Genomic DNA, 27,494 nt, shown 5'->3' on the forward strand with positions numbered 1-27,494 from the left:
TTCGAAAATGCTTCTGCTTAATTAGCAGCAGAAACCTAGAGGGACTTTTCATAGTTGAGCAGCAGCGCTTGACTCAGTTTGTACTTAGCATGTGCAATGTTAGAAATGGAAATGAAGCAGGCTGAATTAGTAGTTGACTTTGGTAAAAAAAAAACAAAAAAAAACAGCATAGCTCATTCTCCCTTGAAAATCTAAGAGGTGAACACATTGCTTAGTTGTTTTATTATTTGCATTTAGAGACATTTTAGAGTAAAAAACACCTACCTACAAAATATGTTTATGCATTCGCTGCTAGAATGATACAAAGAAGAAACTGGAAAAAGTCGTCTTTTCAGTTTAGTAAACAGCTTATTTATTCCTTTACAAAATAGGTACAAATACATAAGTATTGTTTTTCACACAAACAGGAAATTTTCAAGATATATACAAGAGTTTACCAAAAATAACGTGGTTCTAATAAACACATAGTTTTGTAAACAATATTTACAAATCATCCTTACACTGAAATGTATTTCCTCCATCTGTTTACACAGGAATATTGTCCTAATATTTTGGCTAAAAAGCTGTAGTAGTAGTTGTTGTTGTTCTAGGAGTAGTAGTAGCAGTAGCAGTAGAAATGCCCTCCTGTGAAACGACCGGAAACCATAGAAATAATTCATAAAATCATCTGAAATCACTACAATAAGTACTGTTGTGCTTGTTTTTAAAACATGGCATTTTAGAGATAAAGTTTATGAAAATGTGTTGAGCATAAAAGCCAATCTAATAAAAAAAAAAAAAAAAAAGCAGAACAGAACAAATATATTAATTGTTAAAAAATAAGTGTCTTTTGACAGAAAGTGGCAAATACTGTTTCTTTGCTATAATACAATGACAGCTTTCAGTTGTCAGGTAAAATAGATATCAAAAAAGTGCCGTCAAAATTTACAATGCACGACTTTTGCAAATGTCATCCATATTTAAATAAATTTCAATATGACAAGAAAAGCTGCATAGAGGCCAAGATGTTTAGTTAAATAGAGAAAACAAACAACAACAAAAACCCATAATGAATGCCATTACATAACACATTAAGGAATGGGGGGATGAAAGTAATATGACGAAAATGCAAGACATGTAAAAAGGACTTTCTGGTCAAATAGTGTTCTTCGGTCAGTGATATTGCAGAAAAGACAACAACAGAAACAAATCAGAGCCGCTTGCTTCAGTTTACCATTAGTTTGTTGCTGTGACATTATATTTTGGATCGAATGTCACACAAATATAAATGTTGTGCACTAAAACATCTCATGGATTAATTTGGCCTTTCAATTAATATCAAAGTGAGGGTGTGGGTTGCTTTGAAATAGTTAAAAAGTGTTTTTGCCAAACATCAGTAATGTGCAGAAAGAACTATGAACGTGGAAGATAGAGGAATGTCTGTTTTCATTCTCCCATGCCACTGATGCATCTAGAATAACAGCAAACTTCAAAAATCGACCTTCATAAACCATTACTGTGGGCATGATACCATAAGACAAACAGCTAGTCATAAAACAATGTTCACATTATGTGTTTAAAAAAATACTGACTCACTCAACAAGGGAAACCAGTCTGAAACTGGTGTCACATAGTGCCGTATGTGTTTTTTGTTAAATGACCTTTCAAGAAGGCTCAAGAAGAGTCTTCTTTGTAACAACACTCTACAGAATATACCATCTAAATTTGACTCTTTCAAAGCACATGGTTGTACAAAACATCAGGTTTCATAATATTGACACGTGGATTATTCCTTTTCTTACAAAGCTTACATGTGATAAAAATATACATGCTGTAAAATAATTCAAAAAGAACTATTTACACATATAGTAAGGAAATTGAATTTACTGCTGTTATTTGGAATCTGGATGTTTCAGAATCATGAGTTGGTCTAGAAATCTGTAAAGTCACACTTATTAGGTTCAGCTAGACTACATTCATTGAACTGTGTTCAACAAATAACTCATGGATAATATTGTAGGCTGTATCAATATGCTATTATATTTTCTTAGGCAAGGAAATTTCTACTTTAAGGTGGTTCACTGAAGCTTCTGCCAAGAATGTCAAACAAACGTGGAAGAAGGTCTTGGTCAAGTCCTGTGACGTAAACACATCGTTCCTCTGGCAAATCCAACTTCAGCAATAGGAAATGATGGGGCCCTTAAACTGAATGATCTAACTACACACTGTGAAGCTAAAGGAGAAGACACGGAACACCGGTTTTATTTTTATTCTTTTTCTGTCTATATCTCTCTCACTTTCTTTCTTGTTATTAAAAGCTACATCAAACATCACACTACAACACATATGGAGACACAGAGCTGAAACATTAGACCTGATCTGAAGGCACGTGGCTGGGAAGGAGGAGGAGGTGGTTGAGGTGGGCGCTGAGCGGAGCAGAGGCTACTTGAGCAGGGCACGGTAAAGGAGGAGCGAGTGGGCGGTCTCTCTCTCCTGCTCCATGTAGAAAATTAAGTCCCTGAGGTTGACACGAGTGATGCGCTGCCGTGTATACTGGCGTGATGAGGTGGATGGGGCGGATGAGCTGGCTGGGGAGCCTGCCGTACTGCCGGAAACCTGGAGACAATGCAGAGGTCGAAAGGTGAAATGAAATAACTCATACGATATGTGGATGCTTTTCATCAAGTGCTATATTATCCATGTAAAAGCCAGGTTCTGCAGTTCTGCAGCAGTAAAACAGTAAAACCCTCATCCAATTTAAGTAAAAGCGCTAAACACTTCAAGGTCATCTCCTTGTGCAGCCATACACTGTTCCCAGCACTCCTGCTACATTTGGATTGCTGCCGTTTTGAACCTTTTTATTTTTGCATTTCAAACTTGTATCGAGAGCTAACATCATCTTTTATACCATAATGGTTCAGCTTTCATATTGAGGTTGAGAGCTACATCTCGACAAGGCAAACTCGCTAGTTTTTGTTTCTTGTGCCTTATTCCCCTAAAATAAAACTCAAATTGAAAGGTCTCTTTTATGGCACAGTGGATCCATGCTTTCTAAACAAATGCAACGTGCATCTTAGCATGTGAGCATTGTAGCAGGCTGACATTATGGCTTAGTCACACTACAGTAAAAACATAACGGTCCCCTTGTAACTAAGGCTACGTTCACACTGCAGGTCTTAATGCTCAATTCCGATTTTTTGATCAAATCCGATTTTTTTTGTCTGCTCGTTCACACTACAAATAAAATGCGACAGCAAACGCACTCTAGTGTGAACGCTCAAAGCGGCCCGCATGCGCAAAAGAAGACGTCACACACAACGCGCTCTGTTTAGACCCAGAGCAAACGGTATTGTTTGACTGATGGCCCTTAATATAAAGACTTCGGACTTTACGTTTCCCAATTTTTGCTTTAAGTTATTTTGTTATTTATTTCATAATAATGTAGATAACCTAATAATTATCCTTATTGCTGTTTAAGAGAGGAGCGGTACTTCAAAGGATAGTTGCAGATTTCTGTCAGAATCTGCAGATTATACAGTTCAAATAAAATGTTCACGTTTCTCCAACGTTGTCTTCCTAGCAGTTTCACTGACATCTACACTGAATGGCCAGGAAGCGTTCGTGATGTCTTCTCGGACGCTTCTCCGGCGCCGATAATTGGCGTCTGTCTTGTGTCAGTGACGTAAAAGACGAATTTAATGCGACATGACCGTTCAAACAGCAGTCGCTTTCTAAAACATCAAATATGTGTCGGATTCAGTACCACATACGAAAGTGACCCAGATCGGATTTGAAAATATTGGATTTGTGCCGTTCACACTGTCATAGCATGATCGGATATGGGTCGCATAGGGTCAAAAACAAAAATAGGATTTGATGCGCTTTCGCCTGCAGTGTGAACGTAGCCTAAGAAAAGTTGGTGGTCAATATTTTTTTTTTTCTGTGCATTTCATCACCAAAGAGTTTGGATGATCAACCTATTGCCCAGACATTACACATGCAAAACCTTCAAGCTCTGGGCAGCCACTTTGAATTGTGAGGCGACTGCATGGGTCACCTGGGGGTAGGCAGCCTGTCTCTGAACTACTACAGTCCGACTCAGTCAGACTGCAATTACTTTCAGACAGATTGACAAAGATTTGCAAATAACTGACGTTTAATTTATAAATGCAAACAGATTGCAAATATTTTGCAGTAAATCTGGTTCCGTCTGCACTGATAAGCACATCTCATCTGCAATGTGTCTCTTTGCAAAAAGGGGACTCAACTCAACTGGTTGCCAGCTGGCTGTATTTTTGTTATATTTCTATATAACAAGAAGCTTGCCATGTGCCTATGCCATTCAGCAGATAAAGAGGTTTGCAATTTTGCATTAATTTATCACAGTTAATTGCCATATGGCCACACAGAGACCACGCAATTGCCCACTTGACCCCATTTAATCGCAAACTGATAGGTTGACGACAGATTTACTCAATCGCATTTTACATTCTAGAAACTCATTTGTGATTTTGTAGGAATCATGCAGCTAAAAGGAGAAGAGAATACTTTTGTTTTTGAATGGCAAATTGTGATAAGTTAATTCGTGGTGTGTAATGATAGATTTTTGATCCCACATTAGTGTCTGTTTGTGTACTTTGGCTATGCAAAGAGAGGGATTGTGGGAATTCAACTAATGCGGCAGCTACATTGCATGTAATGTAGCTGTTTCCATTGGATGTTTGTTTGTTTTTTTCATTTAAAAGGCCAAAAGCATAACAGATTGCCAACTGGTTGAAAGGTTGGCTTAAACAGAATGGGACAGACAGTAAAGTCCACCACAAAGAAGAAAAATTGGAAAAAAGACATCAAAGATAGCATATAGCTCAAGTATAGACCGTTTTCATTATTTTTGGTTTCACCTCACTGCAAACAAGCTTTTTGTATGGCTTTTTTTTTTACAGCTAAGCTAAACTCCCAACTTAACCTAGAGTAGCCCAGTTTACTGGTTGTTCTACGTATTTTTGACACTGTCCCTTGGTGACAGTGCAGCTACAGCTACAACATGTACATACGGGTCTGCAAAGCCCTGTATACCACCTCCTATCAGTGCACCACCATGCTGTGACCTCAACGCAAACCCCAAACTCAGTATGACTTTTTTTATTGTTTCTTTTACTAGGAGTTTTTCCCTCACTTTCTTTTCTGTAAGTCTTTGGAACAGTTTCTACAGTGAAACACAAAACTGTTTAGAGTCAAGCAATATGTGGTTTCCATTCAGAAAATAAAGTAACCTTTGTTCAATGGCAAACACATTGACAGTATCAATAGTAAGGAATGTGGCCTCTAAGCAAGTATACACCTCCAATAAAGAAAAATAATCTGTCTTGAAGAGCTGGATGAGATCAAAAGACACACTAATAATGTCCAGATCTTCAGGTGCAGGCAAATGTTCAAAAAATCTTTAAACGTTCAAAACAAAACATTGGCAACATTCACCAAAGGCCACATTTTTGCTCATGTATGTTTTATGGCTCTTTACATTGCCTGGACTATGAACAGATTTTTCCTCTAAATAAACAACTCTGCTGACATAGATCTTAGCTGACGTTCCAGTCTGAAATGGAGACCTTGTTGTTTGTATTTGATCCAGGAAAAAGGAGAACGATAAAAAAACAGGGAGTGTATACAGAGGCTGATACAAATCAAGAGATGCATTTACATTTGGAAATGAGAAACACTGGGAAACAAATCCAGCGAATGCCCACTTTTCACCCAGGCACAGAGAAATAAGACAGACATTTCAGTCAGGAACACCCTCTCATAATTACATTGATTGCACCACTCTGTAAACACAGAGTACAGACAGGCCTTAATTGCAAACATATGATGGGTATGAATTTACAAGAACAAAACCAAAGTCCCTCCAGTACCCACCCCCTCATATGCTTGTGTTTGTGTACAATGTATGATGATGCCTTGTCTCAAATTACCCTTAGAACACATTTTGTCCCTTTTTTGGAAGCTGGATGACGATTGAGGCTAGCCAGGCCACTTCTCCTGCCAACTTACCTCAACCACATCTAGGGGCAAGTGGGTACAGCATGCTCCTCAGCACCCTGGGGCACACCAGACCCTCACTTTGGGGAGCAACCCCACTTTAATCAGGTCAATCATAGCTGACCACACGTGAAAGATGGGCCTGCCTACTGCCATGCCAATTACTGCCAATCACAAGTAAGGTTGATGACAGGGCCACAGATTTTACCAATCAAAGCCATCCATCCACCTAGATGGATGGGCAGCACTGGCCACAGGCAGGCAGTCAGTGCTGGGGTGATGTAGTGGCTAAAGTGGGTGATGGTGGGGTGGAGGGAGGCAGAAAGCACAGACAGATCATGGTCTACAGGTAGTGCACTGCAGATCCCAGAATGCCTTATTCCCTTTGGGGACAAGGGCAGTCGTAAGTGATTGAAATAATACAGGCAGAAAGTCCAGCGCTTATAGAGGAATTCACTCAAAACAGCCTCTCCTCTCCCCTCTGTCTTTATATGCTGTCGTCATAAAGAATGCCAACAACCCAAACAGTGGTATGTTGTTGTCAGTATCTATGGAGACCAATGCCTCTCACCAGTACACACAGGAAATAATGTTGCAGAGGAGGGAGGAGAGGGATGGGCATGGTAAACACCACCGCTAAACAAAGCAGATGGTGGAGTGTCAGTTAGAAAGGGAAGTGAGACATCAATGACTATTCGCTCTTTGTCTAGCAATTACACTGTAATTGTGTTTGAAATTGAATAAAAAAACAAAATGGTAGACTTTTGTAAGGTCATGGTGGATAAAAAGAAAACGTGAGCAGAGGAAAGAGCACGAGAGCAGAGTCACAAAGACAGACAGAGGAGTACAGCAAAAAGGAAAATCTCAAAATCAGCTTGGCCAAGAAAGATCCATGAGGCAAAAAACAGCATCTGTCATTTTATCTGTGATGGGCGCTCGGAGGCATTATGTCATATGACATATCCATCGTACAGAATGCGCAGGGATACTTCGATACATCTCTTCAGACATTTGACTTGTTTGGAGCGGGGGACAGACAGAAAAAACACAGAGAGTGCGGTGGATGGAACCTGAGGAGGGGAGAGCGGAGGCTTTAAAGCTCGTCTGTAATAAGGCCTCTTTTGCTGGCTCTGGTCTTCAGCGACAGTGTGTTGACATACATGACAACGCGCCAATGGTCCAGACACATTAGTTTACACTATTTAATTCCCTGTGGTTTGCAGCACATTTGCGAATGCACAAAAAAGCAGAAAAAGCACGTCTAAATGTGCTTTATCTATCTTGCAATTAGCATAACACACTAAGTGGAAAATAATGAGAGAGGCACTGAAGCACAGGACAAGTCCTGCACATTCTTGGGTTGTGACCCTATAATAATAGCAATTTCTTGTGAAGCTAAACTTCAGATTAGATTTAGAAATAGAACATGAATGCATACTTTAAATGACTGAAGTAAGATTTACAGACGTTATTCACAATAAATATGGCCTGATATCAGACAGAATTTTCAACTTGTTACACTCCATTTCCTTCGTAAGTTTGACAGTTCATCCCCTCTAACTGATTTATATGGGAGAGGAGATTTGATTTTCCTTAAACAATGACTAGAGACCACCTGAATCTAACATCGTTTTAAACCAAGAATGGTGCATAGCCACGTCAACACGCTGGTATCACTGTGATTTTAAGAGTGAACTGGAACATATTAAAACTGTTCCACATGTTCCGTCATTTATCTTTTATTTGTTTGTTTAGTAGAGAAACCCACTGTTTCATCTGAGCAGACAGTTTGGCAGAACACACAGATTTCAAGATAATGACAAAGGTAACAACAAATACAAGGCTTGTATTATTTAGTGTTATTATCTTCTCCCAATGCAATTATAAAATTATGAGTGAGGGCAGATTTCATGAAAATGACAAGGCTGGTGTGTTTGGACATTAATTTTTTTTCTACTTTTATATGATAATCAGAGATTCATGGAAAAAAAAGAATATTTTACTAGAAAGGACAAAGTTAGCAAATCACAATTTCAGATTATCAGATCATATATGGACTGCAAAACTCACTTTAACTTTGAGAGAACTAAAATGAATTCATATTTTGCTAAACTTACTTTCAATTCATATTTCTATTTACACTCTCTGTCTTTCTTAATCTTGCCCTTATTTTTGACTTATTTTCTCCAGTTGAACAGTAACAGTAGTGGTGCTTGTATGTGTATGCAATTTACATTCAGTCCTTTACTGTTTAAGAAAGGGAAAGGGGGTAGGGTAGCGGTGGTGGTGGGTTTCTTGCTGATCTGTGTCTTTGAACCCTGAGTGGCACCTGTGCCTTGATGCCGAAGCCAATATTGGATTTGGCCCAGGTCACACCTTAGGGCGGTGGGTTAATGGCCCACTTTGCCAGGCACGCAGAGCTGCTCGGCCCTGCACAGTCCAACCTGCTGTCTCAGCACTCCACTCCTCACGGCAGAAGTTGCAGACAGAGGCTGGGTGGTGAGAGAGGGTGTACTGTATATACCAGTGTGCGACAACACACTAACAATCACGCTGCATTAACTAAAACTGCAACATGGGGATAAAACACTGCGTAGCTGTCATGCTAAAAGACAAATAGTAGACTCTTGAAAAATAGAAGCTGTTCATAATACAACATTTATCTTTTACTTTGGTGGTGAGATAACTCTTATGTCTAAGCCTCAGGCAATGAGGACATATATAGAACAACAATGATAGACTGCTGATAACATAGACAAATAGGCGAAGCAAAAGCTACACCAAGTAGTGTTTTAAAGCTAAAAACTGGGTGGAAGTTAATGATAGCTGCTATTTAGTTATGAAAATTTTCTCTTTCATATTTTGGTCACTCTTAAGAGCACAAAGTCATGATTTAGTGCTCCAATTATATTTGCATTAGGTGTTTAGATCCTTTAAATTGGCTTGCAGGTCCTACTCCTGTTGGGCTTCCTCACATGATGAGTACCTGATGTGCTGACAAACTATCATGCATGCTGGTTGACTGAAGGCCTCGCAGATTTGCTGATTGTCAAACTGAAGACCTGACTGTTGGGCTGACTGGCTTAGAGCTTGACTGACTCACTGACTGACCGACTCATTTACTGACTGAAGGGCTGACTAACTGACTGCCTGGTTGACTGACTATGTGCCAGGATGCAAAGCTTTCCCACATGTTTTCCTCCATGCTGCATTTCAGTTGGGGAACGCTGCCTCGTCCCTTCAGTGTTTACAGTGTGTAGCCCAGCCGTGGGAGTGCAGCCCCGCTTCATCTCCACACTCGGGCTGAAACGCCTCTTCTCCGGGCGCCATTAATCAGCAACAGAGACTTTCTCTCTCGCCTCTCCCTTTTCTCGCTCTTCTACGCCCACAGACATGCTGGATGAGGCCATTTTGAAAGAGTTAACAGATGTCGGCTGATTTGCCCCAGGCTTTCTGACATTGCCCGAGTGATGTATTTGATGTGGAGTTTATTCAGCTCTAATAAACGTATAAAGAATTAGAATAATAATTCACAGATGTACATACCCAGATTATATGCCGGAGCTCCCCTTTGAAGCAGACAAGGCAGCCAAGATTAACAGAACCAGGGGGAAGGATGAAAAGGGTTTTGGTTCAGTCCACCAATAATCACAGAGGTCAGAATGGACTAATACCACAGCTTTATGTTCATGCACTGACGCAGATGGCCTTTGTTCCTATCAGAGGTTTCTAAATAAGAGGCAGCCAGTGTCGCCATGCTTTCAAAAATGGAGGCGAGTGAAGCCCATTTGCTCTATATTTCTTTTCTTGTCACAAACATGTTATTTTTAATTTGTCATTTTGTGAACAGCAGAAAGAAAAACTAAAAGAATAAAGGGTAAAACACAATGGGACAGGAGTGAGGTCTAGCATTCTGATCATGGCAAAAAGGATGAGGGAATTACTTTCAAAACAAACAACTTCCATTTGCTTCACAACTAAACAACAACAAATCTCAAAAATGGCCAGTTGCAGAGCATCTTAATACCCACATAAACCATAAAAACAGCTACACAGCTCCATGGCAATGCATAGCAACCGTGCAGAATTTCAGTCAAGGAGAAAGAAGGCAAAAAAACACCTTATTACTTCTAACTCCTGCAAGCCATTTTGGTCTCCAAAGGTTTTAGAGCGCCGCAGGCCATGTGTCTGCAGTGTTTCGGGAAATGACTTGCCTTCGCACGAACACTGCTATGTTCTGCAGCACTGCTGCCCCCAGCATCCCCGCTCAATTTCTGTTTAACCCTTTCCTGCCTTCCCTCACACTGACTCACTGCAACAGAGAGCTCACACCCAGCACAATACTGTCACATTGTTCAGCCTCCCACAACCAAAGCGAATCAGACCAGCTTTTTCACGAGCTAACACATTAACTCCACGTCTAATTTGGCTACTTAAGCATGTGATGGCTCTTGAATAACACGGTGCAGGAAAGGCGTAAGTTTACACGAGGAAGAGAAAGACGAAGTAGGGGAAAAAAAGTGCTCCATTCCACTTGATCTACTACAATGTGCGACACAGTTTGCACACTTGAGTGTGTATCAACGGTGGATTAAATCTGCAAACTCGTTGACACAACACATAATTAAAACATCTTGCTCGAGGTCAGGAATTTTCTAATTAGTAGTGTACTGACAAAGCTGCAATTCCATCGCCCTGAGTCCACAGGTTACTGCTAAGATGAAAGCCGACCCCGGAGCACTATTCTGCAGGGCTGCTCATACAATTCCTCAGAAGACAGTCACAGGGTCACCAAGCTAAACAGTCTGCTGCACCCGGAACCTTACTTCCAAACAAAGAACTTCAAACTTTCCTGCCTGGAAACACAATCTTGCTTTTGTTTCCCCCTCTCTCTTTCTTTTCAACCTGAGAGAAACAAAAGATTTTGTGAAGGCAACTAGAGGAAGAAACCATAACACCATTTTTAATCTTTTTAATTAAAATGCTCTAAGCCTGGCTAGCTGAACAACTTGTTAAATAGTACAAAGGCTTTATTAGGTGGGGCTTTGTAGCTTAAGTTGGCAACCCCGCTTCGGATTTGGGGGTAATAACATTTGTTCACATTTTGCCAATTATTATCTGCTAAATGACAGGAAAGCCATATTGTCCACAGCCAGAGTAGTACACCAGCAGAACAGCTAACATAACAAGGATCCAGATGGTGAGTTTGTTGCTGTTGTGATTAATAAATCAGTTTTATTTGTCTGAAGATCATAATCCAACCAATAACCCACCAAGCAATGTGTTCAATGTCTTGCTTCTCTGGCACTTTCTGTAGTGAGGGACAGAGTGGCTACGAAACTGCTAACAGCCTCCCTGATAACCTGGACAATTAACACAGGCCAAGTATCTTTGGCTACATAAAGTATCAGAAGTAGAACTTTTTCAGCATTAAATATTCAAGGCGTTTCATATATAAAATGAACCCAATTAGAGTTAAAATAGGAGAAGTGTAATGAGTCTCTAGTCAGAATGCTTGTCTTCAGAACTACTCGCTAATGAGCCCTTGTTGGTTTTACACACTTTACTTTCTATGGTGTGGCACTGTCATTTCTGCTGGTTTTTAATTTTTAATTCAAGTTGAATGAGAGGGTGGTGACTGAGTTAATAATCAAGGCACCGGGGTGTTTTGCAGCCGATGGATAGCTGGGAGAAGTTGCCAAATGAGGCTTGTGGTCCACCCTTTGATGTCTTTGCGAAACGTTCCAAATAGGAATAACCAGTTAACAAAAGCCTATCGGTTCAGAATGGTATCAAACATAAATGACCATACTAAGAAGAACGCATCCTGCAAATGGCCTAATTAGGGAAAATGGTACACTAGCAAAATAGCATGGCACTGAATAACACAGAACCCATGCGCAATAACAGACACTGACTCAAGCACAGGATGAGACACGAAAAGCAGCACAACAGTTCCCGCTGCTCGGCAGACATGTGCTGTATCCTGAGCTGTCAGTCTTCACATAAATCCTCATATGAGCAGTGACACATTCCACTTACAAGAAAAGGAACACACCAAGGAGCCACAGTAGATTTGCAGATGTAGGGTTTTAGAGAGCACATCTATGGCAGAGGTTCGCGCTATGAATCGGCCCTTGATCTTAAATTGACATTAATGGGGCCATTTTTGACATCACTTAGCCATCACAGGCTCGCTCCCGTGCTGCTGACACTGGTCCCCGTGCACCTGATGCAGCGCCTGCTAAGATGAGCAGCCGGAAAATGGCTGTCTGAAGAGCAGGTCTGATTAAAATCCACGCTCTTCAGGGGAAAGAGTGGAGTTTCATGTTTTATATAGATGGCCCAGAAAGACGAACCAAAACTTAAATAGAGTGTCTCTGTGAACATCCGTGACCCCCAGTGTCATTGTTTTTTTATCCAAAAAGCTGAAGGGGAGAAGCTGCCAAAGTTTTCTAAGCTATTCTGAAACAAATTTACCAGTCTGGGGATTTATGGTGTTAAATCAACCTACAGTAAAGTTACAGTAAAATGCCCGACTTATATTGTACTTCTACTAGTTTTTTTGTTAAGCAAAAAAGTCTTTTGACTAACAATATGGTATGTGACACTTGTCGAAATTCAAATCGTATAGAGTAATATGCAATTAATTTAAAAAATCCAGATGTGTGGGAGGCGAACGGGGTAAAAATGGTTGGCAGCTTTGCAAAATTTCAACGCAGTTAAAGACTTCCTCATTATGGTTCTGTTGGCACTTTTCTGGAGGCCTCATTCCTCCCATCAGATTGCTCTTCCACAGGCCCAGAAGGCTTACTTCCTACCTGCACAGCATTTTGGCAACCTGCTTTATTATACCACATACAACAGCATCCTTTCCCAAGCAGCTGTGTGTATATATGTGTGTATAGTGCTTATCTACATATTGACTTGGTATAAATCCACAATCTTGTCTGCCATAATAATTACACATCTTGTAAAAGAAAGTACTCAATTCTTCCTGCACCTGAGGCGGGCAGCTGCAGGAGCTACCCTTCGGCGCCCAGCAAACACACCTCCGGCGCTGCCTGGTATCCAAACAGCTTCAGCGTGCACCCAAAGCCATTGCCTTCCATGGTGTAATGGCGCCTTTCTATTAGATTCCAAGTGAAGAGAAAATGCCAACGCAAGCACTGGTAAATGTGTTTCTATGTACTGCAGGAACAAAGCAGTTAGGACCGGCTGAACAGGTAATAAAGACAGCAGGGGCCTGTTTTATAGTTGTCAATGAGTCAAGACCACACACGCATAACTGCACATACCTTGATACAAATGTATACGCAAACACACAACAAAGCCATCATGTGTAGTGACAGAGGCCAGCCCAGGAGGTATGTTTGCATTCTGTGGCTCTCTGGACCTTGTGGTATGTGTATATAAAAATTTCTCCAAAGGCCAGACAAGCCTTTTAAAGCCAAACCACATCTCATTGCTCAGAAATGCCGTGACATGTAATCAAAATGCTGATGCGGGCGATAGGGACCATAGCAGCTATTCACAACTCCCCCAAAGTTCTATCAGTGGAGGCCGTTCATTAGTCCAACAAATACATAATTTATGCAATCTAAAATATACATGTGATCATGAATCAAAATGGGAATGAGAGGCACAGAAACACTGAGGCTTTCTGATGATGCCAATTCCTTTTTTTTTGGAAAAACGAGTAGTGGTCAAATGTTGCCAAACATGCCCAACCGCAGCATCTTTGTTCTTCTTAGAGGCTAAACCAAAGCCAGTCTTGGCAATATTAAAAGTAGCAGCAATCTATGGTCATTACAACTCTTTTCTTATTCAGACAAGATTGTTTTGTATTTGTCTATCGTCTGTGTCGTAGTCAAGTACATTATTAAACTCAGAATACGCCATTGAGCAGCAAATGTGGAATTTACAAGACGTGCATGTAAAACATATTATGCCAACCTGGGAGATAGTAGGTTAGAGTGAATGACACTTGACACAAAAAAGAAAATGCAAAATCAACGGGAGCAACACAAGCAAAAACAGTGAAAGAGCCATAAGCCTTTATTCTTTCTTCATTCAGGGCTCATAACATCTATGTGCATGGTGATGTCTGAACTCTGCTGAGATTATTTGTCAAAAATGCCTGAATTTCACAGTTAATTGGCCTCCCTAATTAGCACAGGATGTCTAATTCCCATTGCAGTCAGTGTGCTAAATGGTAAAGCTTTAGCAAGCGGATGCCATTCCTTTTCATTTGAGCAGAGAGACTCCCTGTGCAAACCGAGCTACACTGTACATTACACACTCAATGATCGATTCTAAATCTTAATTAGGGAAACGACAAACAAGCAATGGGACTTAATGAACTGTGTACCTTGTCAAACAGCTGGCTGATTATATTTATTGAGATATATGTTAAATTTAATGATTTGGGCAATTAACTGTTAGACCCCCTCTGTAATCTCTGAGGGACATAAAGAGGCCAGGGAGTTGAGCACAAGGGCCAGAGACCTAATGGAAAGCAGCTGACAAATATTTGTCGTCCCCAGAGTGCTGAAATAGGCATCGGCGACTCAGAAGACCTTGTGCTTCGAAATGAAGATGTCATATACAGGGAGTCAACTCCCCTGTCTGCTTCAATCACTAGTGCTCCTGGTTAACACAGCTCTGATGGTGTAATAAGACATGTTTCAGACACTCCTAGCTTTGCTGGGACCTCAATTCATTTAATGATGTGAGATGTTCTGCACAAACAATACAGAAACATAACAAAAGACATCTGAAAGTGTGCACAGCCTTTATTATCAGTGTCGTTTTTTTCACGGCCATCCATTTCTAACTTTTTTTTCTAAATTGGTCAAATGGAAAGCAGTGAAAAGCGAGGAAAAAAAATTAAGCTGAGCCAAAAAGTGCGACTTGGATTTAATATTTTATAATTGCCAAGGGACATTCTAAGATCAATGAATTTTTGCCCGGGACACACATCAGAAAGAGATGTACTTCAGTCTTTTTAGGGAACATTGGTCTATTTAATTCCAGTGTCTGATGCATGTGAAATATGCCTTCCATGGCCTCCTTCTTCTTCCCCAGGCACTGCTGCAGGCAGACATTACCACTTTTAATGGGCCGCCATGAGAAGAGGCAAGTCAGCCAATAACCCATCCTCACTAATGGATCGCCTTGTTTGTTCTCTTTTACCATTTTCAGAAGCTAATTTTAGATGTTCTGTTTTCCTGTTAAAATACAAAATAAAGGACACTGTATCACAACAACATTTTAACAAAAACAATGAAACAAATGAAGAACAGCAAGGGAGCTGTAACAGATATGATATTTATGCACGGACATTCTCTGCATGTAAATCATGTGGTTGTTCATCCAGATTATGAAGGGTGGCTATTGTGTAACTGAAAGCCATAACAGGGCCTGTCTCAGAGAGGGGGGTTACTGAAAAGGCTTCAATGGGTTGTAGTAACAAAGTCAGACTTGACTTATGGTGGGCAGAAAACGGCAGTAGCTTTTAGGAGTGGTAATGATCAGCTGTTTGATCGGTTTAAGCCTGGGATAAAATATCTGCTTGTCTGGATTTCCATTTTGCCTCAACCTTTAACTTTTTAAATATATCTGAAGCTTCAGTTTTAGTTACAGATGTACAAATTTTTTGTAGACCAAGCGTGAATAATATGACTGATACTGATTACTGATATACATACTAATAATAGTATGTATATCAGTAAGTTAGTAGTTAGGGAATATAATTAACATCAATCCACCTCACAGTTAAGCTGATAAAAGGCACTGAGTCGACATGGCTGGTTAAAATATCCATCAAATATTTATGGTAAAGCTGAAGCCCAAGATGTGTTAGAACATGTTTTTGGTTTTTGTTTTCAAAATTAGGACAAGTTCAGTTCTGCCTACCTGCTCAACCAGTGTGATGTTAATATAATACTGACAATAACCACGATAGGTGAAAATTAAAGACACTGACATTGGCATCATGTTAATAATAGAAAGTAGATAAAATCACATAAATTATAATTTAATTGTTCTTTCTATACTGCTTTCTACAGAAACTTATAAATCCCCGAATAGCATTTTAAGTGTAAAACACACAATAAGGTTGGAAGAAATGGAAGAATTTCTGTTTAACTCCCTCATGAAGGTTTGTACAATGCAACTTGTTATGTTCATGTTATAAGAATAAAGGCATTTTAAATTATATTTTTAGAAATAGTGACTTGGAGTTCTTAAATATTACCTCAATTAAGAGCAATATATTTTTAATTTTTCTAAAAACATTAGAATAATGTGATATTTGTAGTAAAAATAATATCTATCATGATAGATTATATTACACTTAACCATTTCTACCTTTTTAAGCAGTTTATACTATTATTTAAATTTCAAGGGTTCATTCCCACATATATTATTAAATATACAAACAACTGTAAATGTATGTCTGTAGGTTACACAGAAACTATTTCTGGCAGAAAAATAGGAAAGTGCAAACTAGTATAGTTCAACTATTACACAGTGAAGATTGTTCTAAAATATTTAGCACTGACCTATGAGTGGAGAGGAATTGCTTACAGGATGCGTGATGTGCACCTCCATAAAGTCGTTGTTCTAGGCTCTGATCAGGCATTTCTAGCATCCAATTGTAGTTTCCCATCTCTATACATACAGCTACTCTTCCTCCCGTCTTGGCATTCTTCTGCCCTCCTACCAGCATCTTTACTATATTTTTCTTCTTTCTTTCCACGGGATCAAACCTAAAGCTAGACCGCTGACAATGGAGTGCACATAAAATAACAGTGAATGACAACAAACCTAAAAACATAGCAACATTAAAATGCACTCCTCCTTTGTAATGCTAGTGCTGTGCTGCAAAAGGCAATCAGGGTTAAATCTAACAGCATCGCAGGAGGTCCTATAAATAACGACAGTAAGTCACACAAAGGCACAGGAGTTTCTTAAGTGAGCCATAACAAAAAGAACTCTATGTATGCCTCTCCAGGGCTCCACCATGTAAGTTTCAGAGGCTCTATGTTGACAACTTTATTAGCAGCTCTTGCGTTCTCGAGTCATTCGATGCCATTCTCACATGTTAAGAATAAGAAACTTGAGGCTCGGAGTTTCCATCTCCTCCAGGATGGAGGAAATATAAGCAGCACAGAATGGCAAAGAGTGATTGAGGCATTTTCACTGCCTATCCCTATGAGTGGTGAAAGCGTAGGATGAGGAGTGTGGGTTTGCACAGTGCGGTATAGCACAGCATGGGGCCCACGATGTTAGGCTGTCCCCACGTCCCTGGCCAGCAGGCTAGCTAGAGAGCCAGCCATTACTGGTCCGCCTCCATAGCAGCGAGGCGGAGGGGGAAAAAAATGCAGCAAATTTCATTCTTCAGAAATTTAATTATATCAAGATTAACAAGGGAGGTAATTAATTTCTTTAAGATGGGTATCTTTTAAGTGCCTGGGGCTCAACTTTGTTGTCAAAACTGTATATTTAACCATTATTTCAGGGCAAAGTTTTAAAGGCAGAAATGAGGGGGATATCTACTTTGGCATGAATATGAATATATAGAAGCTTCTTATCTAAATAAGGAGACTACTGTGTTAAAACTACCATGTACATGTATAGATGTATGCTCTATTTAGGAATTACTAACAAAAAGACATTGGAACTTTATAATTATATTTTCAATGTAAAGTATATTGAGCTAAACCTTTTATTTTTTAATCAACTGGTTGTAGTTGTAGGGAAAAGAAAAGAAGGTGATACATCCATATGAGTAAGATCTTATATGCCCCCTAAATATGTTCAATATGTTCAAATATGTAGAGGTGTAGAAACAAACAGGAAACAGGCTATTCAGAAATAAAAGTACACTAAACTCAGTTTATTTTAATCCTGCCATCATGTTAAAACAGGATAAGCAACTGCACAAATATTCATAACTATTATCCTAAAGCAAGAGGCCATAAAGAAGATAACAGTTTTTGAAGTTTATCAAAATCTTTATTAGAAATTTGTGCTTATTTATCATCTTAGCAGCACTGGTTTCATGTAAGGCAATGATGGTTGGGTAGTCATTTTGCTATTCCGACCCTTTAGTGCTGACTGAGATGTCTCAAAAACTGTTGGTCTGCCATTAAATGCTGGACATGCATATAAAATGCCCAGAGGATTAATCCTAAGACTTTGATGATCTTGACTTTTCTTGAATTTCTAGTTAAACATTTTCATATATAACCATGGTGGGAAAAAGTAGGAACCCGAATTACAACTTTGTGATCCTGTGACCTTTCCTGCAGCACCTCCAGCAGTAAAAGGTTTTACAAAATTTCTCAGTATCTCAATATCTGCTGGATATGTGCATGTACAAAACTGAGTACAAACATTAGTGGCCCCCAAAGAAGCAGTCCAGAGACTTGGTAACAACAATTTTCTCGTGGTGTATATTAAACACACATGCAAGGTGTATCAAAAAAAAAAATCATCCAATGTCAGAGTTTTTTTAATTCTACAGTTGTTCACCGGTAATGACTGAAACATGTACTATTAAAAAGAGGGGATTCGTGACTTTCATGTGTTGCCGGTAGGTTGCATAACAACAGCAGTGCCTGAAGTGACTCCAGACATGCTCGCAAACGTATGTGACAAGTGTGACTATTGTATGGAGATATGCCATCCCTTGGAAATCAGTCTATTGTTACCTAAAACTAAAATGCTGGACTTCTGACTATAATTTTAAGCATTTCAGGTCAACTGCATATCTGTTGATTACATGAATATCATGTTTTTATGTTTCACGTTAGCTCACAATAGAACTGAATGGGAGTGGAAAGAAAAGTGTTTGATATAATTAAAGCAAAAACCAACAGTTTTATCTTTCCATGATATAGCTGTATTTTAAATGCCTTAACCCACAGAACATAATGTTAAAATCCTAGTGGATACAACTGTGCTCCGCATTGTGTAGGGGAAAAGAAAGTTGGCTAAGTTCACCGTGTTAAAGCTCTCAAAACGGATGGCATCTGGCCAAGAAACCCCTGTAACCATTCGGAAGATTCAACTCTGTCTCCTTTGTGTCCTCACTAGTAGAAATACTGAATTGCCTTGAGACGTAAAGTCAAACTAACATTAAAATCTTCTTGACATTATGAAACCAATAGCAGCCTCTCCGTGCCCTCTTTAATCATATTTATGTAGTATGTAGAGAAGGGGAGCTCACACAGGAATCCTTATGCTTCACTGCATCCTCACAGACGTCATGCTAAAGTCGTTGCATTCATCTCAGATCCCACCATTATTTCCATTAGAGGTGAAAAAAATCTTATAAATGCAAGAGCTAATCAGGGGTTAATGTCAAGGCTCCCAGTGGATTCAACAATAGGCTCTGTTTGGTTAAGGGCAAAAACAGAGCTCCACAAGAAGGTTAAGTTAGCTGTCTTTTCCATTAAAACCGTCCACTTGGTGTATGCTTCGGATTCGGAGAGGAGCAAAAGGAAGGTACAAAACAAGAGGCAGTTGCAGTGACTACATTATATTTGCTCATTACTGCCCCTGCTCCTTCAACATTAGCAAGTAGCCACGACTTTCCAACCATATACTAACCCCAACAGATTCTGGACAGAGAAGGGAAAAAGATGGAAAGGAAAAAGCGATGAGGAGGAGGAGCAAGTGTTTTCCTTTATGCTGTGCCTTCTACAATCATTCGGTTGGCCTGTCTCCTTCTTAACCAAACAGCCTGGTTGGTCCTAGTCCTCTGAGTCCTTACACACCCCCTCCAGCTCCGGAAGCCTTGTACTCTCAGAGTTTCCTGTTTGTCTGGTTGAAGACCTGGACATTTTACTCCCAGGCGGCACATTGGGAGGGACATTGGAGGAGGAGGAGTAAGCAAAGGAGAAAAGCACAAGAGAGAAGGACAGAGGGGAGGTTGGCGGGCGAAGGCAAAGGGAGAGACACTGAACACTCCCGAGTTGGGATTGATTTACTTCATTAACCGAGATTACAAGTTTAACTTACAAACCAGAGGTCAAAATTTCTCATTAACAAGGGGACCGTGGAGAACCTCAGGGCTTGGAGACCACTCTTATTACTGACTACACATTTCAATCTGTCTTTGATGTTCCATGTCTGCCTTTCTACCCCCTCTTTCCCCCTCCTATTTTTTGGCAGCGAGGTTGATTTTAATTGTAGCTATAGAACAGAGCATAGTTTGCCTGTAAGCCAGCCTCCACATCTGTAGCGAGTGCAGCTTTAGTGATATTGGGTGCAGTCCATAGCTTGGGGCTAATTTTAATGGTCCCCCCCCTCCCTCCTTCATTGGAGACTCAGATTGTTTTCCACGTGATTCCTGTTAATTTAGCTGGAGGAAAGGGCATCAGTTTTCCTTGTGCTTTTCCCCCTCTCTCCCCATGCCTCTCACTCTATTGCCTCACTCCTTCTTTCTGATCTACAGCCTCAAAGAAAGAAGGTGAAATGAATTCAAATGGAAAAATAGACTGTGCTCACTATTAAATCGCTCGCCTACCTTTGTCCCTCGCATTGCGCCTGGTTGAGACAGATAGGAGAAAGCCAGTGTGGCTGTACAAACTGGGGCAATTTAGCTGCTATTGTCGCTTTTACGTCAACAAACAAAGCTCTTCCTTTGATGTGATAAATGGCCTAAGTGCCTGGATGATAACTCAGAGCTCATAAATGTGTCAAGGATGTTTCAAAGCTCTGAGCATGTTTAACACTGCAGGACATTGTGCACTGAGGCACAGTTTACATCGCAGAACCTTTAATGCTAACCTTAGATGTACAGAGGAGCCTCTGCCTCTCATAAGCTAGCAAAACAGCAGCAACTCAGTTCAGACAGGATTAACCATATGAGATGAGAGGAGATCACAACATACAAAAATCAATGGGTGGAAATGAAACAGTAAAGTGTTCAAATTGTATCAAATGTGTTAAAGGACAGAGTACAGAGGGTGTCATGGAATAATCATTATAAACAGAGCTATTTTTGGCTTGTCTGTCTCTCATCCTTTATTCACTGAACTCAAGTCTACCTATACCATCTTACCAGCTTTTACATACGATATACAAATGTTGGTGGCTGGAGAAAAGAATTGAATATGGAATAGAGTTGACTTTTGTGTAGGATGCAGTAGTAATGTGTAGAAGTAATGATCCTAAAAGTTAATTCCCTTTCATTCTATACTTGTAAAAGCATTCATGAGGCCAAAGGTCATTTCTCTATACAACTTCAAACACCCTTTGCTAGCACACGTCATCACAAACTCCTAAAACTGGTAGCTCACCCTTGACTTTTGTGTTGAACCTGTGTGTGCAGATAGCTGGGTAAGGGTTGTAGGATCGGGACAATTAAGCTGGAGGCAGAGTTGGAGTATGTGCGCCTGAACACCCTCTGCCTGTGTGCTGACCCACCACTGGGGCCACAGCAGGCCTTCTTCCAGCAAGCCAGCCAGCAGCCGCAGCCATTGGTTCCTTGGAACTAATCCACCCCGAGGAGCCCTGTAAGACCCCCTTTGTTCCCTCCTGCAGACTAGATCAAGCTGGAGACAGACACTCCAGTCTTGACTGGCTATCAATTTCACAGCTTCTAGCGATCTACATCCAGGCACAGGCCCAACTGCGGCCAAGCCGCCATCACATTAAAGGTGATTGAAAGGGGGGATCGGGCTGCGGGGAAAGAAGCAAAATTGTGTCACGTGAATTCCGTCACAGTCCAAACAAGGTGGAAAGGTGGTCTGTTTAGTGAAAAAATAAGCAGGAGTAAAGGCATATAAAAAAAAGAGGATTTCAGCAGGAGTTTTGCCTCTCAGTGAACAGAACAGGATCTCAACAAGGCCATTATCTGGCTCCTAATTTGAGCTCTGGCACAGCACTGAAGGGCTGCCTTTGTCTAGGATTAATGCGGAAAGCTCAGGATGCGATGTCAGAGGGAAATAATCAGCGTGGGCCCTTCATAACGTTGGCTGCTTGTGCTCCTGGCCAGGGCCCCCGGCTCATTTTTGTGGAGATGAAATCTATGACAAGCCCCTCAGTGAAGCTAAGAGCAGGCAACAGTCCAGTAACACCCACAGGCCTCCAGGCATCCTGTGACCCCCTTAGAAAAGTCACATTCACTTTGCTCTGGAGAAGGGAAAGAGAACGCCGCCGGCGATTCCAGCCCATGTGAAATGAAGAAATGTGAGGAGGTGAAAACGAAGTGAAAATAAGTTAAGATTCCTCCTCCGCCCCCTCTGCAATCACTCCAGAGGAGGGGCACACTGTGGCTTCACTTTATTATGCCTTCTAATTAAACATATACAGGACATTAAAAAAGGGAGAAAAACATAAAAAAGCCAACAACTCTGCCATAATGTATATTCATGTTTATGTTGTGTAACTGCATTTAGGAAAACAGTTTGAAAAATCAGGGTTGTTTTTTTTTTTTTTTTCTAATGCAGCATGAGGTCGGGGGCTAATACCCATCAGGGTAAAACATTCTGAAAGAGGTTGGCACTGTACTCAAGGACCAGAAATAATGCTTTTATTTTGTTATTTATGCTTTTTTACCGTTTGCATTACCATGCTCCTCTGCAGCATATTGCTGCTAAGCAAAGGATGTGAAGATGCAACTCGATAAGCAGGTTATTAAAATGACCAATTGACATTCAAAATTCAGGCTTATTTTAGATTCATCATATTTACAGATGAATATGTGGAATTTAAATATTTCCCAGCTGCCTAAAGGAAAAATATGATTTGGTACAGCAACTAGGCATGACTTCATGTATAACCCTGTGCTACAGAAATGTGATACAAAGGTTGTTGCTTTTGGAACCTGTAACGCAAGAGTTTTCTTTGTAATACCAGAGTTCAGGTTAATTAAAACCACAACGGGCAAGTCACATGGAAGTGTGTCGCTGTGCTCTCTGTACAGTGCAGATATTTCCTTACATCCATCATTTCATCCTTCCTAACTTTGAGTGAAACAGGTTGAGTCTTCAGATGTATCTCTAAACTTAAATCATTCTTACCAGTAGAAGAACACAACTGAGCTCAAAGATAAAGACAGTCATATTTAAGACCAACAAAACTAGTCTGCAAGACAAACCTGCTTCCTGGTATTTCAAGAAAAGTACTGCCTCATCACTCTAAAGATTAAGATTTTATCCTCTTTATTTACTCACTCCTTGGACATTTCTTTGTAGGCAATCATCGCTGATCATTTGATGCACGCCACAGGCCCGATTGTTTTTGAAACACTCTGTTTCATTCATCTGGTAATGAAAATTTGGCCCTCTGCTAAACTGTTCCTCTGCTAAAAAATGAACTACCTGGCTCAAAATGTTCATAATATGTATTAATTAATGTAAATATGAGATAAAATTAATAACTTTAGCGCAAAGTGACAATAACCCTTTTGGCACCCATATAAACCTCATGTGAATGTCGCTCGGTCAATGTGGCTTGCCATCGCTGATCTCGACGCCTGTTGTGTCAGTAGTTCTAAAACCATGCCTGCTTCCAGTGTTGGGAAGGTTACTTTTAAAATGTATTCCACTACAGATTACAGAATACATGCCCCAAAATGTATTTTGTAACGTACTCTGTTACGTTACTGAATGAGAGTAACGTATTCTGAATATTTTGGATTACTTAATATATTATCATGCTTTTACAACTACATGAATGTACTATTGCTGTGTGTTTTTTTACTATTACAGAAGGCTACTCACCATACCAAAACCAACTAGATTTTTAAATCTTAATATAAAATGAGTAACAGTAGGATGGACATTAGGTAAGGCTGCACTTTTTGCAGTGATCTCGTATAGAAAACTATTCCACGCGTATTTAAAAACAAGTCCGCGGCTCCGAACCGTAGTAAAGGGACCTCTGGCTAATATGTTGGTTCCGTGTCAGGCTCGTAGCCAAAAACTAGCTTTACTTTGTTGTCTGGGTCAACTTTGCTAGCGAGAGACAGAGAGAGGCATTGAAAGGCTGCTCCAACAGAACTTATTGTTTCGGAGAAAAACACGAACACAGTGTACAGTCGAGTCTTAACAGCTTACTTACAGCTGGGCTACACTGTCCATGAGGCTACATTCTTTAGGGCTATGCCTGTAACAGTCTGCCTATTGCCTTCATATTAAAGAATTTTTGAACAATAATTTAAAAAAAATATTTTCATTATGCGGGCCGCAAGAAGAGGTGACATGGGCCACGAGATTGAGACATTAGAGCCTCTTAATGTGTGTTTTGTTTGGCTTTCCAGCGGCGTGGAATTACCAAACATAGAGAGGGGATAGCCTAACACGAAACAGGAAAAGACAGCTGTGTAATCCCTTGATTTCAACAAAGTAACTGTATTCTGAATACCACCTTTTTAAACGGTAACTGTAATGGAATACAGTTACTCATATTTTGTATTTTAAATACATAACGGCGGTACATGTATTCCGTTACTCCCCAACACTGCCTGCTTCACATTCACATTTCATATCTTGATTTCTGACTTTTTGTTTACATGGTGTGTGGCACTTTGCTAGACTTCATTTACCTCCATTTTTTATTTTCAGTTTCATTGTTGTGTCTTCTTATTCCTTTTGACACTTTAAATACATAATTTAAAAAAACCCAGAACTTAAATAATGTTTTCCCCAATAAAATATTAATAAGTAAAGTAGGTGGTTTAATGAAAACAAAGGATAAGAGGATAACACAACTACAGAAAAGAGGCCACTTTATTGTATCAGCACTCACGGAGGATCAGATGTGTCGAAGGACAAGATGTTCACATCCACCGGCTCAAGTGCTCGTTGATGTAAATATCTAATCAACCAGCCACAAGGCAGCTACTCGATCCATATAGACATTTAAACATGACCAAGAAAAATGCTTAAGTTCAAACCAAAGGTGATTTAAGTGACTTTAAAAATGGCATGTCCGCTAGTGCCATCTGTGTTGGTCTATGTATTTCAGAAACTACTGATTTACTAGGGTTTTTCCAAACAGCCATCTTTATTGTTATACAAAGAATGGTCCAAAAAAGAGATCTGCGGTCGTGTCCAAATTCATGGGCTGCATCCTCCTGAGGACCCGGCCTTCGCGGTCTACGTGGGCCGGGTCCTCAGAAGGTCGGGTAGGCCGGAAGTAAACGGCTGGGGAAATTGGACGGTCTAGCCTTCTGATTAGCGTCACCGCTGTCTCAGTGGAGTTTAATAAACTCGGCCTCTGCTCCTTGCTATCTAAAATATAACAGGACACTGGCGTAAATTCTCAACCGTCTCACACTTCTGTTTAATCAGTTTTCTGTTTAACGTTTATTCAGCTGTGTGAAAATCCCGGAGGAACCCGGGGGATTAACCGATTTACTCACGAACAAATAAAACACCAAAAAAAGCCCAACAATAACATTTTTAGGTTGTCTAAGTGACTTATATATTACGTTTAACCTGAGTAGCGAAACTCCGCGGTGATCTGAAAATGATGTGCCAGGAGTTGTGCCGTTCTTGGCGGCTTCAGTGACCCTCGAGCTCCCAACTAGCTATCAAGCTGGTGGGTAGCAGATGCTCCGAAAACGTCGAAGCACTTTTGCAAATATGCGATATCTTGATAAACCGAGGAGATATTTGATGTTTACACAGCTACTTTCTCGCCTGAAAATATGTTAAAAGCTTATTTTGTGACCCAGAAAGATTAGTAAGAGTAATTTTAAAACTTATTAGCGGCCGCCATTATTGGAAACTGGAGTTTGGCTGGGACGCGCTATAAATTCTGGGATATGGTAGGCCACGAAGGACACACCCGACCCATCCTTCAAATTCGGGGAAAAGGAGGACGCATTTGTCGGCTGCATTCGGAGGAGTCTACGAATTTGGACAGCCTTCGGCGCGTCGCTGTGACGTAATCGGTCTACAAATGCGGCCTCAGGAGGATGCAGCCCATGAATTTGGACACGACCTATATATTGCATGGGCTCATTTGAATTATACATAGAAGCAGGGCCATGTGAAGAAAATCTAATATCGCAACATTTTTTGGCAATATCGCGATACATGATATATATCACGATATGTTAAAATAACCTCCAAAAACAAATGTTATTTTCAACCATATAGTGCCTAAAATTGCATTCAAATCAACCACTGAATACTTTTTTTACATGGAATACAAAAAAATCGATTGAATAAATGAATGAATGAATGATTGAGTCTTTAACCATCAGTTGCACACAGAGGTTTTTCACAAATGTCAATACTGTCACAGTAAGTCTCTTTCTGTGGTCAACACTAGACCTTTAACAAACAAAAGATCATAGCAACAAAAAAGTACATCAAGCAAGAATTAACCTCCTAGGACCTGCAATCCACAAACGTGGACATCACATTTTGGGTTATTTAGACCAAAATACTCAATTTTGCTCTACAAGGGCCTGATATCCACTTACGAGGACATTATACTGCTACTGTTCTATCAATATTTTAAACAAATATCCTCATGTGGCTCTTATTTTTCTTAAAAACAAAAATAAGGTAAAAAAAACCCCCAAAAACTGGTAATTCTTTGTTTTTATATTCATTGGGCCCCAATATGCCCAAATATGAAAGAGAAATTAAAAATGCATGCCGTGGAAGAGTTTGGGTCTTAGGAGGTTAATGAGAGAAAATAAAACAACTGAATTTTAAAAAGTGCTCTTTGTGCTTATAACATATTAAAATAATAAAAACGATAATAAAAGTCTAAAAACGACTGACCAAGAATAGTCACAGGTATCACAGCTGGTTTATTTAACGTTTCCTTTGGTGTGTGAGGAGACGTTGACATGCAGAGTTTAAAACAGTCTTCATTTTGCAGTGGATGACTTTTCAGCTGGAGGAATAATTTCGTGGTGCTGCTAACTTTTGCGGCAATCGTTTTACGGCATGTTTTGCAAGTTACCGCATTTTGTTCAACACCCTCCTTGTGAAATCCAAACAACAGCGAGTCTCATTCCCTCGCTTGTTTGAAACTTCCGCTGTCATATTTTCCCTATCTGGTAGTATATAAAACGCATGCTCAGCATAGTCTACCAGGTAGACAATTTTCTGGTTGGATTAATGATGCATTTGAAGTGTGTGGGAGAAAAAAGAACTCACAGTAAATTACATGCAGACAGCTTAATATTGCCATGGCTATTCATACTGGATGGTTATAATAAAGCTATTTTAACAAGCATACATTGAAAAACTCGCAATACATCGAGTATATTCAATGCATCGTCCACCCCTAAACAGAAGGTTGAAAAACATTGCTTTGATTAGTCTTGATTTTTGCTGTTACATTTGGATGACATGATCAAAATTTGGCTTAACTAAGATGAAAGCATGGATCCATCCTGTCTTGTATTAACAGTTCAGTTTGGTGGTACAATGATGTTGTGGATATTTTCAATGAACACAACTGGGCCCCTTACTACCAACGGAACAACA

General features: G+C 40.1%; 1 protein-coding gene across 2 annotated transcripts in view; it reads right to left on the reverse strand.

Annotated features, from left to right (window-relative positions):
• Positions 1 to 336: 336 nt before the first annotated feature.
• The window catches only part of LOC102797770 (transcription initiation factor TFIID subunit 4), a 96,229-nt gene continuing 69,071 nt past the window's right edge, over positions 337 to 27,494 (reverse strand). For both annotated transcript variants that reach the window (XM_006779754.2, XM_006779753.2), the window contains one exon: positions 337 to 2,595. In XM_006779754.2, coding sequence (XP_006779817.2) covers positions 2,422 to 2,595 — 174 coding nt within the window. In that variant the 3' untranslated portion in view covers positions 337 to 2,421. The remainder of the gene's footprint in view (positions 2,596 to 27,494) is intronic.

The sequence above is a fragment of the Neolamprologus brichardi genome, chromosome 1 (genome assembly GCF_056152115.1).
Source record: "Neolamprologus brichardi isolate AB-2024 chromosome 1, ASM5615211v1, whole genome shotgun sequence".
In the NCBI taxonomy this organism is placed as follows: domain Eukaryota; kingdom Metazoa; phylum Chordata; class Actinopteri; order Cichliformes; family Cichlidae; genus Neolamprologus; species Neolamprologus brichardi.